The sequence below is a fragment of the Bufo gargarizans genome, chromosome 2 (assembly GCF_014858855.1).
Source record: "Bufo gargarizans isolate SCDJY-AF-19 chromosome 2, ASM1485885v1, whole genome shotgun sequence".
Classification (NCBI taxonomy): Eukaryota; Metazoa; Chordata; class Amphibia; order Anura; family Bufonidae; genus Bufo; species Bufo gargarizans.
Window position 1 is genome coordinate 141,627,057 of NC_058081.1, and position 18,148 is coordinate 141,645,204.

The following is an 18,148-nucleotide window of genomic DNA, read 5'->3' on the forward strand; positions in this document are numbered from 1 at the left end:
CGAAATGAAAATTCTGGTCCGAAACCGAAAATTCAGGATGCCCTTGACCGAAGACCGAAACTGCCTTTTTGCCCAAATACTTTTAAAATAAATTTTTTAAGTAAAAAAAAAAAAAGGAAAGTGAATTAAAATATAAAGTTAAAACAGATACATAGATATTATACACACAATGCCACCCAAAGTGGTTATTTAAAAAAAAATGTCACTCTCCCCCCCTCCCTCCCTTGTCACTCTCATTCCCCCCCCTCCCTCCCTTGTCACTCTCATTTCCCCCCCCTCCCTCCCTTGTCACTCTCATTCCCCCCCCTCCCTCCCTTGTCACTCTCATTCCCCCCCCCTCCCTCCCTTGTCACTCTCATTCCCCCCCCCCTCCCTCCCTTGTCACTCTCATTCCCCCCCCCCCTCCCTCCCTTGTCACTCTCATTCCCCCCCCCTCCCTCCTTGTCACTCTCATTCCCCCCCCCTCCCTCCCTTGTCACTCTCATTCCCCCCCCCTCCCTCCCTTGTCACTCTCATTCCCCCCCCTCCCTCCCTTGTCACTCTCATTTCCCCCCCCCCTCCCTTGTCACTCTCATTTCCCCCCCCCCCTCCCTCCCTTGTCACTCTCATTTCCCCCCCCCCTCCCTCCCTTGTCACTCTCATTTCCCCCCCCCCTCCCTCCCTTGTCACTCTCATTTCCCCCCCCCTCCCTCGTCACTCTCATTTCCCCCCCCTCCCTCCCTTGTCACTCATTTCCCCCCCCCTCCCTTGTCACTCTCATTTCCCCCCCCCTCCCTCCCTTGTCACTCATTTCCCCCCCCCCCTCCCTCGTCACTCTCATTTCCCCCCCCCCTCCCTCCCTTGTCACTCTCATTCTACCCTCCCCCTTGTCACTCATTTTACACCCCCCCCTTGTCACTCTCATTTTACACACCCCCTTGTCACTCATTTTACAACCCCCCCTCCCCCTCCCTTGTCACCTCTAGTGTAGCCTGTGTAGCGTGGCCGAGCTCTGTTCGGTCCGCGGTACAGGAGCATTTGTTTCTTGTACCCGGCCGGACTGAAAGGAAGTGCACACTAAGTGAGCACTTCCTGTCAGTCCGGCCGGGTACAGGAAACAAAAGCTCCTGTACCGCGGAACGAACAGAGCTCGGCCACGCTACACTAACAGCAGTAGCACAGAGCAGACACAGCAGGCTGCGCAGCACTGAGCCGGAGATTCTTTAGAGCGGCAAGCGTTTAGGAGGCACAGCATGAGGGGCACCGCCGGCCGCCCGAATTTATATAACCCATATTTTCTGCCGATATGTACCAATATCGGCCGAAATGGATTAGGCCCATTTTCGGCCGCCGGAATTTCGGTGCACCCCTAGTACCAAGTGTTCCGAAAATTACTGCATCGTTAAAGCCGGTTTTACGGTTTGCGCATGCGCAGTGCTTTCTAGATGGGGAAAAAATACCGGTTCAGTTATTCCGGATGATGCTGGAAAGACGGATCCAGTATTTCAATGCAAAAGTCCAACTGATCTGTATTTAAAAAAAAAAAAAAAAAAAAAAAAAAAGATATACGGTATATCAGTTTGCATATGGATTTCCTGGATTCGGCTGGCAGTTCCGGCAATCGAACTGCCTGCCGGATTCTTCCAACGCTAGTGTGGAAGTACCCCAAGTCTGTTGCAGGATTTAACACAAAAATCTATGCTTCAGAATAATTGTGGAACATTATAACCGATTTGTATTCTTAGTGCAAAATGCGACACTATTCATAAACTTGCCCAACAAGTAAATCTTGTAAGGCTAGGTCAGCTGTGTGCAATTCTACCTCTCACTTACCAATCCATAGCTTAATTCTGGAGAGAAAAAAATACCTTTAAAACCATAAGCAAACAAGCAGTTCAATGCACGAATTGCTCCTCCTGCTTCCTCCGCTAGCCCCTTCCTCTCCATCTTGGTTGACAAGGCAAGAGGATTATGAAAAAGCCTGGTTTAACTGTGAATTTCCAAGGCATACATTGCATTTAATGAGGACCCGTCGCCACATAATGCAGTGCAATCTGCAAGCAGCATGTCATAGAGCAGGAGGAGCTGAGCAGATCGATATATAGTTTTGCAGAAAAAAAACGTGACATTTATATCTGTGCTTTTTCTAACTTAAACCAGCTCTCAGTACATGGGGGAGGTGTTATCAATGATAGCATTCCCCTCCCAAAAAAAAAAAAAAATAAAAAATAAAAAAAATCTATTCTTCCCATATTTTTCACTTTATAAGATGCACTTTTTTCCCCCAAAAGTAGGGGTGATATCACAGTACGTCTTATAAAGCGAATACTAGTAAGCGCTTCCATTACGGAAGCGCTCACTAGTATGCAGTTAGTATGGGGAGCGAAGCACTGCAAGTGCTGCTGGTACTCAACGGGTAGTCTTCCCTGGGTCACACTGCACTGCCCTGACCACGTACAGCGCGAGGACGTAGTGCCCGCACTATGACATGAAAGTACAGCGCATGCCGGAGAAGACAAGGAAGCACGACTGCTGCAGAGACCACCGGACCTGGAGAGGAGCGGTAAGTGAATGTTTTTATTTCATCTCTGATCTGAGCACTGATATGGAAGTCTGATCAAGCTGCTCAGCTCCTCCAGCCAGAAGATAGCACTGCAGGTCCTCTTTAAAGACTAGTATAAAGACTAGAGAAATGAGAGCAGCTACTTACAATTGGCCTGCCAACCCAGTCGTAAACATAGTCATAGGTGTATCCTTTCCGTTCAAACAGTTCAGAGAACAGCGTCCGCAAATAATCATAATCTGGCTTCTCAAAGAAATCCAGCCTTCTTACATATCTTAAGTAAGTCGCCATCTCCTCTGAAAAAAATAAAAATAAAAAATTAAAACATGCAATTTATGGAATGGAACAGAACATTGTCAACGGAACCTGAATTTCCATGACCATGGTTATTGGGGCCAATGTCTCTATTACGCATGTTCACAAGGAAGAGTCAGGTAAAACTCATCCAGTGTCCAGGAGCCCAAGCCCGGGACTCTGTTCACATTATGTTATTATCAAGCTAGTTATTATTGGCAGTGCTCCCAATGTTTATACTTAACTCATAGGGGTCAATTACTATCCAGAAACACACCTGTAAAAGGTGTATTTCTGGTGCAGATTGGGGTGCGAAGGTTCTTTGTGCCGCAAACTGCAACTTTTCCCTGCTCAAGCCAGGTCCAAAAAAAGTGGGCGTGGTGTGAGCAGGGAAGGGGACAGGCCGCAGGCCCACCCAATTCAGCACTTTCTAATGTGTAGAAAATGGTCTAAAACGTAAGACAACAAGGAAGCTGTCTTTCACACTAGAGTTTTTGCTAGATCTAGCAGGGTTCAGCAAAAACGCTTCTGTTACTGATAATACAACCGTCTGCATGCGTTATGAACGGATCCGGTTGTATTCTCTTTAACATAGCCAAGACTGATCCGTCATGAACTCCATTAAAAGTCAATGGGTGACAGATCAGTTTTCTATTGTGTCAAAATTAAACAGCTCCGCCCCTATTGACTTGCATTGTGGGTCATGCCGGAAAGAAAACAGCAGCATGCTGCAGTTTGCCCTCAGGTAAGAACAGAACGTAATGCATTTTGGAGTTACGTTTTGTCCTCATTGACAATAAATAGGGACAAAATGGAAGAGTTTTTTTCTAGTATTGAGACCCTATGACGGATCTCAATACCGGAAAATAGAAACACTAGTGTGAAAGTAGCCTTACATTTAGACTTGGCGCAAGATACGTTGAAGTTATGTAGAGGCCAGCGCCTCTTCATAGCTTCCGCGGATCCAATGCCGGTCTTAATAAATGACCCCTATAGTTCCAACACATGCAATGTTTTTTTTGTACTGAGAAGCAGTACATATACGTAAACTGTTGTCATACATTTGCATATAGCGTCCTTTGAACACCATCAGCACATATATTAAAACCATTTGCCGGCATATACTCAAAAATTGGAATTAAAATATTAGATGTGAACGTAACTTTACATTGACATCTGAAAGTTTAATCTTAAAATGTGAAAAGTCGCACACCCAAAGTCACACAAGACACAAAATTTTTGTGGCCAAAAGTTTGAACCAGACACATACTCCGTCTTGCTGTCATTCTTTGCCTGCTCATATTACGTGAGAATGAGGCTTCACTCAGCAGACAGATTAGAGTCAAGCATTCTCACCTGGGAAATTCTCACAGAGGACTTCTACCGGAGTGTTACGTTTCGTGTCCCCAATCTTTTGGTAGCGCTCCTTCAGTGTATCTGCCTGCAGGTTTGGAACAGCAATGTACAAAGAATGAAGCAAATATGAACAAGTATTTTTATACACGCAGTAAGTTGTATCGCCCTCACACAAGGGACCATGAAAAAAAGAAAAATACATTCAATAAAAAATGGAGAAAAACAGAATACTAATAAAATATACTTACAAGTAAGCCTCAATTGAGACAGACAGACAATTGAAAAAACACACAGCAAACTAAAGGCCGATATGGGACAACCCCTATAAAGGGATATTAACATCAACAATTTATGTATCACATATTAACAGAGTATTTTTTTCCCCCCTTTACAAATATCACTATGGGGGAGATTTATCAAAACTAGTTTAAGAGAATCCTGACTTAGTTGCCCATAGCAACCAGATTCAAAATGAGCTCTGAAAAATTTAAGGCACAATCTGATTGGTTGCTATAGGCAACTATGCTAGTTTCCCTTTAGCACAGCAAACAGCCTCGCTTGACTCTCTTAGTCAGACCATCACTGCAACCAGAAATGAAAGAGGGATGGCTGACTCAATTACAACATCCCATGTAAAGCACCTTTATATTAGACTATCAGGAGAACGGAGCTGACCTACTGTCATCCTAATTCTATTAAGGCCTCATGCACACGACCGTTTTTCGGGTCCGCATCCGAGCCGCAGTTTTTGCGGCTCGGGTGCGGACCCATTCACTTCAATGGGGCTGCAAAAGATGCGGATGCACCGTTCCATGGCCTAGCAGAAAAAAATATAGCATGTCCTATTCTTGTCCATTTTGCGGACAAGAATAGGCATATCTACAATGGGCCGCCCGTTCCGTAAATTGCGGAAGGCACACGGGCGGCTTCCGTTTTTTGCAGGCCGCACGGCACGGGCGGTCGTGTGCATGTAGCCTAACAGATATCACATGCCCCTCACAGCCGCAGTAAACTGCCAAGAAACTATCCATACAGGAGCTGACTGCTGAAGTGAGACAATATTTTGAATTTAATTCTAAATGGTATAATACTGCCAAAATGAATATTGAGTGAAAAAAAATAAAAAATTATAATATTTCTGATGAAAACGTTCCATTAAATAACTATTCTTTGCAAAGTGCCGTCATCAGTGATCAGCTCCTAGAATGCTCCATTTACTTATACAAGAGTTAAAAGAACAGCCAAGCAAGTGTGCATGCTGGGAGCTGTAGTTCCACAGCAGCTGGAGTGTTGAACTACATTACGCAAAAAAAAAAAAAAAAAAAGCCAAAATATTCTGCTTTTCTGTCCCACAAACCAGATGACTGCAGTGAATCATTTTTTTAGGCTGCTATGCTACATTTCTAAGAAGACCGGGCACAAGTCCGCCTTTGACTCCATGAATAGAAACTGGAGCATTGCCATAAGCTGACATTTAGACATGTGGAACCTGCCACCATCATAATGTTATCATCCTATTGCACCTGTCCAGTGAGAACACGTTAGAGGTCATCAAGGACGGGAAGAAACGAAGAGCCGATTCTACATTCTCCAGACCAAACCATCGACCGTGATCCTGGAGTTACAATATAGGACCACAAATTTAAGCTATGCCCAAGTGTAGTGGATCCGCTGAAAATTTTCTGCCCAGACTTGAAGGGAGAAAAACCACAGCATATAAATTACAGCAGAAGCTATAAAAAAAATATATATAATAAAAAAAATAAAAAATAAAAATTAAACCGGGACATGAGATTTTACATCTGCAGCAAGTCAATACTTTCTTTGGATTTTACCCCCATTCAACAGAGTGAAAATGCAGCAAGATATGCATATAACCGATGGATTTTGCCGTGGATTTGCTGGGAAATTGATATTTTCCTGGTAGATATGGAGGTGTCCGTACAGCCAATGAAAACAAGTTCTTATCCAGATAGACAAAAGCTGGTCCTCTAGTGCCACCTACTGGATAGCTACCCTATTAGTCAATGTTAAGCCCTTTAAAGGGGTTGTCAAGGATAAGAAAAACATGGCTGCTTTCTTACTAATAGGGCACCACAACTATCCATAGAAGCTGAGCTCCACTGAAGTGAATGGAGCCGAGCTGCTAAACCGGGAACAACCTGCGGTGATTTTTTTTTTTTTGTTGTAAGAAAGTCACCATGATTTTCTTGTCCTGGACAACCCCTTTAGACTTTGGAACAATGACTTGCTATGTTCCCATCTCTGGTGAACATTTCCGGCAGGCTGTTCTGGCACCGCCTGCTGGTGGCGTTCATGGATCCGACACTGTCGGATTCAACAGATCCGGTGGTGATCTAGCCACTTTCAGGCATAATTGCCGGGTTTCGCCATACAATACCGCTGAATGTAGTGTTTTTTGTCCTGGCTGACAGCCAACAATTAGGTTGTGTCATCTCTAACGAAGATGTGAATACAGCCTTAGAAGGAAGAGAGAGAGAAAAAAAAAAGCAAGGATATTTCCCATTAAGTAAGGGCAGATCTCATTTCCTTTTTCCCCTTATGCAACCTGGAGGTCTCCACAAGGAAAAATGTAATTCTTACAGAACCCTTTAAGAGGGGGGGGGGGGGGAGGCACCCTAACAATCCAGACCTGGTGTAACCCGACGGTCACTTACACATAGCCAATGCCATGTTGTATTATGTCAAGAAAATACTTCTACCTACCTGACCGATCGCCAGCACATTTATACAGACATTTCCTGAGGATAACGCCTTACCTTTAGGCCTTGCCATGGAAGGCTCCCTCGTAAGAAATACATGAACATATGTCCCAGTGCCTCCAGGTCATCTCTTCGGCTTTGTTCTTAGTAGATAAAAGAAATGATTGTTACGTGTATATTTCACATATAGCTTATTATTCATGTAACGCACTATACGTAGAATAAAGCCGGGCTCCAGGACTCTATACCATCGTCTTCTTTTAGAACACAAGATCAATGACTCTACCTTACCATAAATTAGGGCATTCAATTGCAGAGTCTTTCCTTTCTACTAAGATGTGATACTTGAGAGCCTTGACCTGTCCTATAGGAATATTCTGTAGTGTCCCAGCTTATACCCATGAATACGGTATACAATAGAGACTCATCTATGGAAATGCAAATGTTTCCATTGAAGTAGTGGAGGTGAGAAGCAGAGCACTGTAATAGCACCGATATAATAACATTTTACACTGTAGTTGCCATAGAAATCATACCATTATGCAATGTTCCTGTCAAACAGCTAGCAACAGAGGATAATAAGAGGTTTGACAATGCAAACTCTATAGCCCACGGCCAATCACAGCCTACTGTAATCAATGGCATCAACCCCATTATTAATCAGCAGTCACTGGCCGGAAAACCAGACAGAACCTATAAACTTACACAGGACTGCAGTTAACCCAATAAGAACGCTCTGCCAGGAAGCTCAGATACATGGTGCTGTCATCACAGCTGAAAACTCCCTTAGTTTTCTCTGTGACATACGCCGATTACCAGTAATTTTCTGCCCCTCCACAGTTTCATATCTTTTTTCATGCAGAAGTATTAAAAGGGTTTTCCAGTTAATATTTATCACTCAGCCCCAGAATAAATGATACAGCTATTCTTTCTGGGGGTCCAAACACTGGGATCACAGGGTCCCTAAGTCCTGGGTGAATGACATGATGGTGTGCAAGTCTGACCACTACTCCAGTACCCGGAAGCCACACACAAGTGATGTTCACTCACACAAGGGCCTCCGATCTCATGACCCCTGGGAGTCTCAGCGGTCCGACCCGCAGCGATCATAGATTTATCATCTATCGGTCATAAATGAGTTTTCAGAACATTTGAGGGTACTTTAACACTTGCGGCAGAGGATTCCGGCAACCCGGACGCAAACTGATGCATTTGTGAGACTGATCCGGACCAGTCTCACAAAAGCATTGCAATAATGAATCCGTCTCTCCGGTGTTATCGGGAAAAACGGATCCGGTATTAATTTTTTATTTTTCATTTTTAAAGGTGTGTGCATGCGCAGACCGGAAAGCTGGATCCGGCACTAATACACGTCAATGTAAATTAATGCCGGCATTCCAGCTAGTGTTCAGCATTTTTGGCGGGAGAGAAAACTGCAGCATTCTGTTGTATTTTCTCAGTCCAAAAAACGTAAGAGGGACTGAACTGATGCATCCTGAATGGAATTCACTATTCAGAATGCATTAGGATAAAACTGAAGCGTTTTTTTCCAGTACTGAGTCCAGAGTACAGAACTCAACACCGGAAAACTTTAAAGGGGTTCTGCACTTTGTTTAAACTGATGATCTATCCTCTGGATAGATATCAGCTTCTGATTGGTGGGGGTCCGACACCCTGGACACCTGCCGATCAGCTGTTTGAGAAGGCAGCGGCGCTCCAGCAGCGCCACAGCCTTCTCACTGTTTACCGCTGGCCCAGTGACGTCATGACTAGTATCAAGTGGCCTGGGGGGGGGCTAAGCTCCATTCAAGTGAACAGAGCTCAGCCCCGCCGAGGCCACTTGATACTAGTCATGACGTCACTGGGCCAGCGGTAAACAGTGAGAATGCCGCGGCGCTGCAGGAGCGCCGCTGCCTTCTCAAACAGCTGATCGGCAGGGGTCCCGGGTGTCAGACCCCCACCGATCAGAAGCTGATGATCTATCCAGAGGATAGATCATCAGTTTAAATAAAGTGCAGAACCCCTTTAGCGCAAGTGTGAAAGTACCCTAAGAAAATATAAAGCATTAGTCACTATGTTATCCCCTCAATGTTACTGACCGGTATTGTAGGACAACCAAACCAAAGTTTCCATCTGATAAAAAAAAAAAAATCTCTCCTAATCATGTGATGATCACACATGCGTTCGATCGGTTAAGAGCTCTGACAGTCATAACATAACTCAGTCCTGCCCTTTATATTTATTGTAAATAAATTAAGGTTTCTATTAAATGACAGCAAGCAGAGATGTTGAAAACAGAATGTAATTAATACAAAAAGTATATTGGAAAATGATTTAAAGGGGTTTTTCGAGATGTGTTTAACTGATGTGATCATCACATGATTAGGATAAGTCCTTAGCATCTGATTGGTGGAGGTCCGACACCGAGGACCCCCACTGATCAGCTGTTTGAGAAGGCACAGGCTTTTCCTAGGTCCCTGGTGTCAGACCCCCACCTATCAGATACTGATGACATCCTTTTAACTTTTCATTATGCAAGGAATTAATGCTTATTTGTTGAACGCACAATACCCCCATGTGTATGAAACTGGGTGGTTTGAGGGCCAGACAAAACTACTTGATGTGGCCATACACCTCCAACAGCCGTCAGCAAACCTGCTGGCAGCTTATCTCCCCTAGACCTCATGCACTCAACCGTATGCATCATTCATGTCTTTTCTTCATCCATATATCCGTTCTGCAGAAAATAGAACAGGTCCTATAATTGGCTGTAAAATGCGGACAACAGACCCATGGTCAATGGGTCCAGATGCAACACTGAAGTAATCCGTATTGTTGCGGATCCGCATTTAGAACCGCAAAAAACATATGGCTTTCTTATTCCCAACCAAATAACTAATACACAGATGATTGGGCAGTCGTTTGAGGAGCCTTGGTCCAACGAGTACGGCCACCTTCCGCTACCGTAAAACACACAAACGTTTGCCAAACAGAACTGGTTATTTCCAAGACAATGCTTTAGCCAATTCTCTGCTAACAAACACTGTCCTACACGTGCTATACTGAAAACGTAGTTAGCTCTAAAACAAGTGGTGTTTATGGTTTTTTTTGGGACAACTACTACAATCATTTTGTCCAATCATAAAACCAGATAGTTAACGCTATGTTCACACTGGTGTTAGAAGAGCTGGCAGCCTGTTCTGATATAATTGGTGGCTGGAGGCCAGAAAAAAAAATAAAAAAATAAAAAAATAAAAAAAAATCGCTTCATGCAGGAAAGCAGCCGGATCACCGCAGGATCCCATTGTAGTCAATGGGGTCCGGCGGTGAACGGCAGTATCTGATACGGTGAAATCAGGTAGCTGGTTCCTCTGCAAGATCAGGCTAGCGGATCTCAGAACGCATGTGAACCTACTCTAATGCCTAAAGGAAGCTTTCAGCTCAATTGTGGTACAGACAATGCCCATAAGAGTAGTCGTCCAGCTAATGTCCACTGATGAATAATGTAGCAGGGTAGTGGATGTCCTTGTGCGAAGGGACCATTATCAAATCCAGCTATCGATCTTCTATGCAGCTTTCTACTCCAGCAGCACAACTACATACAGCTTATTTCTCTTCTCTGAAGCAATAAAAATAAGTGAACTAGCTTGAATTTACTGCAAACTTGTCAATTTGAAAATGCTGTAAAAATAAGTTAATAAAAAGAGGAGAAAGTCAACACATTAAAGTTGCCTCACCATTATAGGTCATCCACAACATGACAAATCTGCTGTTTACATGGTGCTGAAAATAAATCTAGTGAAGCATGACATTTTATTACATGGTATGGCAGCACCTGGTGTTCAAATTGTGTAGCATAGTGAATGTCCATCTACGGTTCACTGAAGAGCAGCAATAAGAATAGCTTTCTGCCCCGTCATCTCTGCAGAGAAGCTGCTGTGGGCAGAGTGACTGAGCATGTGTGACCAGCGGATGGACGTGCACACTGCTATACACTTTGAACTGCAGGTGGTGCCATACTATGTAAATGGCAAGTATAATGGTGGGACAGATTCAGTATAACCTGCTCATTGGGAGCTTAGGAGTCCAGTGGGTGGTCTTCAATGTATTAGTGTGCATACAAAGTCAGCTGTCAATCACAGGGTAATGCTGCCTACATGACTAAGCCCAGCATGCGCAGTGCTTTAAATGAAGAGATTACAGGTTAGGGCACATGCACACGACTGTATGTATTTTGCAGTCCGCAAAAAAAAAAAAAAAAAAAGGAAAAAAGAAAAGGATCCCCAAAAAACATACGGATGACATCAGTGAGCATTCTGTATTTTGTGGAACGGAATGGTTGGCCCGATAGAACAGTACTATTCTTGTACATAATGTGGACATTAGGACATGTTCTATTTTTCTACAGAGCGAACATATAGAAACGGAAGGCACACAGTAACTTCTGTTTTTTTTTTTTCAGTCATTAAAACTTCATTTATATGGGGTATTTCCAACACTACAACATTGGTGGTCTATCCTATGGAGAGTCTATTAATGGTGAACAGTGGAATCTGACCACAAGGAATCCTGACGATCAGAGGAGCATTCACTTGAATGGAGATAGAGTTGCATTACCAGGCACTGCCTAGCTGCTGGGCCTGTGTTAACAATGAATAGGACATGGCCTATGCTAAAGAATAATCCCTCAATATGTGCCCCAGAATCTCCCTTTAATGGAGGGAGAAATCCCTGTATTGAACCGTTTCACGATACAGTTTAAGAACCACTCACCTATCAAGTCATATGATAACCATAGAAGACAACGGAAACCACAACACACATCACCTGCCTTCCCAACCACAGTCCACACTATTTCAGTAAATATGGAGAGCACAGGTCTGAAAACTGGTTCCCAGAAATATATTAAAATACTCCGGCTTTCTCACCATAAAATAGTTATGATACTTTTTCTTAATATGCAAATTAGGCCTTTGGTGTAACGAGGGCATCACACTGCTCTTGTTGCACCCAAGCTCGACTCCTTTCTGTGGCCAGCCCATCCCTCAGTGCTTTGCCACTGCCTGTGCCTGTCAAAGCAGCGAGAAAGGGGCTTGACTACAGAAAGGGGTGGAGCTTGGGTGCACAAAGAGCAATGGCGATTCCCTCATTGCACTAAAAGCCTAATTTACATATTAAGAAACGTTATCATAACTTGGGAATCTATGATGCATGGTTGGACATATGAAGGAAAAAAATAAATATAATAATAATAATAATAATAATAATAATAATAATAATAATTTGCAAGGCTCATATCCTACCCTCAAATCAAGCAGCATAGGACCAGTGATATGTCTAATTAAAGAATTACAGCTGAAAAATAAAATCTTTCCCCGTTTTCATCGCCCTCGCCACTTTTCTAAAAGGGGGTGTGGCAAGGGCAGAGAAGAGGGCAAGGGGGTGTGGCAAGGGCAGAGAAAAACCTGAGTTTTCTGGTGTAAATGAATCCAGAAATCTATGGCAGCTCTTTGCTGTCGTAGATTTCTTCTTAGGCACACAGACTGCAGGAGTATGCACCTAATTTATGATTAGGCCGGGGCCTTCTCAAACAGCTGATCAGTGGGGGTCTTGGGTTGTCATACCCCCACCGATCAGATACTGATGACCTATCCAGGATAGATGATCAGTCCCCCTTTATTGAGGACCTGTCAGGTCCTGACAGGAGTTCAACAGGCTCCATACCTTTGCAGCTAAACGATCGCTGACACCAGTGGCGTTTTTTTTTTTACTTCCAGTTTCTCCTATTTCATAGCTATTGGTGCCATTCATTTTGGCAACCAACAGCACCAAACTTGTCATTGCATTGCTCCCTCAGCCACTGACCCTGGGTGCTGGGGACCACCAACCCGACGATTCACTGGTACTGTGTACCAAATTGAAAAAGCACCAACAGAGGTTGAGCACAAAAACATAAATTGTTGGTGGAGTCAGCAATCTTTAACGGTAAAGGTATGCATACACACATCAGTGAGGACATGACAGGTACTCTTTATTTTCTCCCCTTCATGAAAAACTACAAAAATGCTCACCTTTTCCTAAGTGGGTGTTTATGGACATGTATCTTGCTGTTCCAGTTAAACTCTTGTGTTCCCGATAAGGTATGTGCTTTTTGGTTTCTGGGTCTATATATTCCTTGGCCAGTCCAAAGTCAATAATGTGGATGACATGTTCTCGCTTATTCCCCTGGCGACCAATTAAGAAATTCTCTGGCTTAACGTCTCTGTAAATGAGGTTCTTAGAATGCACATATTCCATCCTTGAGATCTGAAGAAATGAAAAAGAAAATTAAACAAAACCCACACACAAACTATGACTGGTTAGAAGAAGAAAAAAAAAAAAAAGAATTGTCCTAACAAGTCTGCCACTTTCACAAGCTTAGAGGGGTATTCCCATCTGAGACAATGGAGGCATCTCTCGGATATGTGCAGGTCCCACAGCTGGGACCCGCACCTATATTGGGAACGAAGGTGGTGACTGGAGGACCCCCACTACCAAGCACTCTCCCCACAGAATTGAATGGGAGCACACTGCGCTTGCGTGGCCACCAGTCCTATTCATTTCTATGGGCGGAAATGGCTGAGCCAGTGCTTGGATATTTTTGGCAGCCCCATAGAAATGAATGCAGGGCAGCCACACGGTGCGCCCCTCAGGACTTTGCCAGCTGCTTTTACAAGATAGGTGCGGGTCCCAGCCGTGGGACCCACACCTGTCAGACAATGGAGGGCATATCCTAGCGATATGCCCCCATTGTCTGCGATGGGAATACCCCTTCAAAGGGTCACTATTCAAAACACTTGAGGTCATAGAAACCCATCTAAAGTTTAGATTAGTGGGGCCTGAGTGCTCTCGTCTCTGCAAAAAAAAATAAAAAATGAGGCTCCTTAAAATGCTATGGGCCTGTCTCAATGCCATCCTCTGCAGTGAAGTGAGAGCATGCTATGCGCACGTTCCTCTCCCCTTGTTCTAAAGTTCATGGGTGCATCGGCACTCAGAGCCCTAATGATCTAAACTTTTGGTAGGGCTCTATGACATCAAAATTTTATTTTATTTTTTTAAGTAAGTGACGCTAATCCGAATGAAAAAAACAAACAAAAAAACACCTGAGCCAACAAACCTGGCAGACCACAGAGACATGCCAAGCATATTGAGCTTTGTGGAAAAAAGCCAGCAGCTCAGCAGAACCTCCATCAACCCTGTTCCTACACCTTCCAATCAGTGTGGACCACGTCAGAGTGGCAAGTGTAGCACGAGTCTGTGACTGAGGGGATTGGTGCCAATGAATGGCGATAGGCAGACTTAACAGGATACTTGCTGATCCGATACGGACGGCCTGTCCTGGAATACCCCTTTAAATGCAGACACCACTTCACACTGAAGCCCTGGCCTGGGCACTTGAGAGAGCAGAATTTGCAGGACTTCATAGTCACACTACACCTTCGAGAAAAGCTCCACAAAGGGCATTTGTACTGCTCTCCCCAGCACCTAACTGGAGCTGTCAACTAAGATCAAAACTTCCATATGTCTTTTAAAGGTTGATGATGAAAAATATAAAATGAATGCTTAAATAATCTCTATATTTCTTAGGAGGTATGTACGGAATATTACTTTTCCCTTCTCCTTGCTGCCTCAGATATGACCAATTTCTAACAAATGAACAGACTGACTATCTATGAGCCTGCAACAGGAAACCTAGGGGGAGAAACTGAAACATCTCCTGTTTAGCCAACTGCCACCTTCTCATCACATTAGAAATTATAGGGGTAGTCCACTTTTTTATATTGATCAATAGGGAGCTTCGTACAGTATTAGAATGTATTGGCTCTGATTAGCCGAAGTTATTACTTCATGAAGTCTCACGAGACTTTGTGTAATCACTTCGGGAATTAATTTTTACTGTAAAAAAAACTGCTGCGATCTCTTCATACAGATGGCTTGGTGGGGTGATGGCAGCTGGGCCCCCTCCGATCAAATATTTATGACCTACCCTAAGGACAGGACATCAATATAACAAAAGTGGACAACCCCTTTAACAAGATCCTGTTTCTATTGCCAGATATTAGCAGCGATTTCAGACATTACAACAATTTGCATTAGTCATTGCAAACTAAGAAACTTGCATCAGAACTCTTGTTTCCCATTAAAGGGCTTCTGTCAGCCCACTAAACCGTTTTTTTTTTTGGTTTACTTATAATCCCTATAGTGCGATTTCTGCATACATAAGCTAAATAATCATTTCGGTCTAGTAGAATTTGTTAAAAACGTAATTTTAAAATATGCAAATTACCTTGCTACCAGCAAGTAGGGCGGCTACTTGCTGGTAGCAGCCACAACCTCCGATCCTAAAGACACCCCCTCCGCATGTTGATTGACAGGGCCAGTGAACGGGATCGTCCTCTGCTGGCCCTGTTCGAATTCAAAATATCGCACCTGCACCGTACCCGTGTTCAGATGACGTCACATCTACACCCGGCGCAGGCGCATTGAGGATGGAGCGGCCGAGCAGCCGCCTCTCAGTGCGCCTGCGCTGATTGAAGACAGGTTCGGCGCAGGCGCGATATTTTGAATTCAAACAGGGCCAGCAGAGAACGATCTCATTCCCTGTTAATCAACATGCGGAGGGGGAGTCTTTAGGATCGGAGGATGCGGCTGCTACCAGCAAGTAGCCGCCCTACTTGCTGGTAGCAAGGTAATTTGCATATTTTAAAATTACGTTTTTAACAAATTCTACTGGACCGAAATGATAATTTAGCTTATGTATGCAGAAATCGCACTATAGGGATTATAAGTAAACCAAAAAAAAATAAGGTTTAGTGGGCTGACAGAAGCCCTTTAATGGGTTTCTGTCAGCAGAAAAATGGTTATTAACCTGGCTGACATTAGTGACGTCCTAACGTCAGCCGAACATAACTATATTAGTGCCACCTCATTGCGTGCCGCCGTTATGGAGATTTTTTTACTTTTATAATATGCAAATGAGCCTCTAGATGGGGGGGGGGGGCGTTGCTCCTGCTCCTAGAAGCTCCGTTCTCTCACCTCTGGCCACGCCCTGCTACTCTTGAATTGACAGAGTCAGGCAGCGCTGGTCTCCTCTTGCCAGCCATGTCTGCTGTGGAAATCTCGCGCCTGCACCATCCAGTTCAGTATTCGGCGCAACCTTTCCACGGCAGACAGGGTCGCAAGAGGAGACCCGCGCTGCCTGGTCCTGTCACACAAGAGTAAAAGGGCGTGGCCAGAGGTGGAAGAACAAAGCCTCTAGGAGCAGGAGTAACGCCCCCTCATTTGCATATTATACAAGTTATTTTTTTTCTCAATAACGGCGGCATGCAGAGAGGTGGCACTAATATAGTCATGTTCGGCCGACCGACATTAGGACATCAATGTCAGACAGATTAATAACCAGTTTCCTGCTGACAGAAACCCTTAAAGGGCTTGAATTTTTTTATTTAAAAATGGAAAAATATTTAGAGAATACTACTTTAACGCAAAAGCATAAAACAGGAAAAGAAACTGGCAATCCATATGGAAAACAGCATGTAGTCTACAAGAACAAATGATTCTTCTGCAAAGCGGTTTTGGGCAGAGGTAATAGAAAAGGCCTGCTCACCAACTGAATAGCTATCATGAGCACAGTCTTCAAGGTAAAAGTCCTGTCACATAGGTCAAACAAGTCTTCTAAGCTCGGACCCAGAAGCTCCAGTACCATGGCATTGTACTTTCCACAAGGACCAAAGTAGAAAACCTGGGGAAGCCCATCAGCTGGAAAACAAGTAAACGTCAGCCACAGGAAGGAAAAACTAATTACCAGATATACATCCAGTTATTCAAGTATAAACTTACATCATTTTTTTATTCTAGTCAGCAGAATCTCATTTTAGCTGGTTTCACCCTGCACTGTCACCTCTCCCGACCTGTTTCAGTAACTACTTGCATTTTGCACATAAAAGTCCAGCTGGGTGTTACCAGTTGGAAGGGTCTCCTTGCACAGTTTGACACTGATTGGATAATGTCACACCCCCAACTAGTAACACCCAGCGGGACCTTCACAGTACTCTGCTAGTAATTCATTCATAACTTCTAGCAGGATTAAGAAATGAATGGCACAACATAAAGCCATAAGAATAGATGGTCCAGAATCCGGAGAGGTGGCGGGTCCTCTAATTGCCATCACCACAGAAACCATGAGGAATATGTTGGCGCTATATAAAGATTATTATTTGCAATAAATCTTTGTTGCACTCTGTAGGATTTGCTGTAAGTAGGGTTCCAACCTTGTTTTTAGCAATAAATACAACTATAGCATCAGGATTTGAATCTTGATAGTAGAGATTGTTATTTTACATACGGCAATGTTCAAGTGTGTGACGTTTCCTCACGCAGGCCTTCCTCAGATGCTATGCGGCAGTGATGAAGTACAACAAGAAAGGCGCAGTGCACACATAAATATGTGAAGTTTCTCCTAAATACATGTGACTTGACATATTTACCTTGTTCTACTTCATCACAGCGGCATAGTATCTGAGGAAGGCCTGCATGCCGAAACGTCACACACTTGAACATTGCCGTATGTAAAATAATCTCTACCATCAAGAATCAAATCCTGATGCTGCAGTTGTAAAGATTATCATCATCATCATCTCAACCAAAAGGCCTGTAGCAGATCTGACTATGACTTGATGTATGGACAGCGAGCGGAGCTGCAGGTTGAACACTAACACATAAATATCCAAAGTGTCTAGGTGCCTTAAGAATATCGATTAGTAAGTCAATGATAAAGGGGTTGTCCAGGTCAACAATAAAGGGATTGTCTACAAAAACATGGCTGATTTATTCCAAAAACAGCGCCGCACTTGTCCATGGGACGTGTCTGGTATTGCAGCGGAGCTCCATTGAAGACCTGTGGACAGGTGTGGTGCTGAAAGCAGACATCTTTTTCTAATCCTGGACATTAGTTGGCAACCAGTGTCACAACCACAGTACAAGCTAGAAAACTGGTTCAATTTACTAAAAAGGACATCTACACCATAATAAAAAAAAATGCAGAATACATGCCTAATCGTAACTATTTAAAGGATATAGAGGCAGTGTACACTACACTAGTACAGAAGGAAGAATTTGGACCACTGATTTACATGTACTAACTATGCTAGCGTACAGTATACACAGACAAAAGTACAGTACATAGCTATCAGAG

The 18,148-nt window shown here is 43.7% G+C and overlaps 1 protein-coding gene across 2 annotated transcripts in view; it reads right to left on the bottom strand.

Annotated features, from left to right (window-relative positions):
• Nucleotides 1–18,148, bottom strand: part of CSNK1G1 (casein kinase 1 gamma 1) — a 73,222-nt gene that overhangs the window by 21,574 nt on the left and 33,500 nt on the right. For both annotated transcript variants that reach the window (XM_044279533.1, XM_044279532.1), the window contains exons 5-9: nucleotides 16,562–16,713; nucleotides 12,987–13,221; nucleotides 6,973–7,058; nucleotides 4,193–4,277; nucleotides 2,690–2,838 (exon numbers count right to left, since the gene is read on the bottom strand). In XM_044279533.1, coding sequence (XP_044135468.1) covers nucleotides 2,690–2,838; nucleotides 4,193–4,277; nucleotides 6,973–7,058; nucleotides 12,987–13,221; nucleotides 16,562–16,713 — 707 coding nt within the window. The remainder of the gene's footprint in view (nucleotides 1–2,689; nucleotides 2,839–4,192; nucleotides 4,278–6,972; nucleotides 7,059–12,986; nucleotides 13,222–16,561; nucleotides 16,714–18,148) is intronic.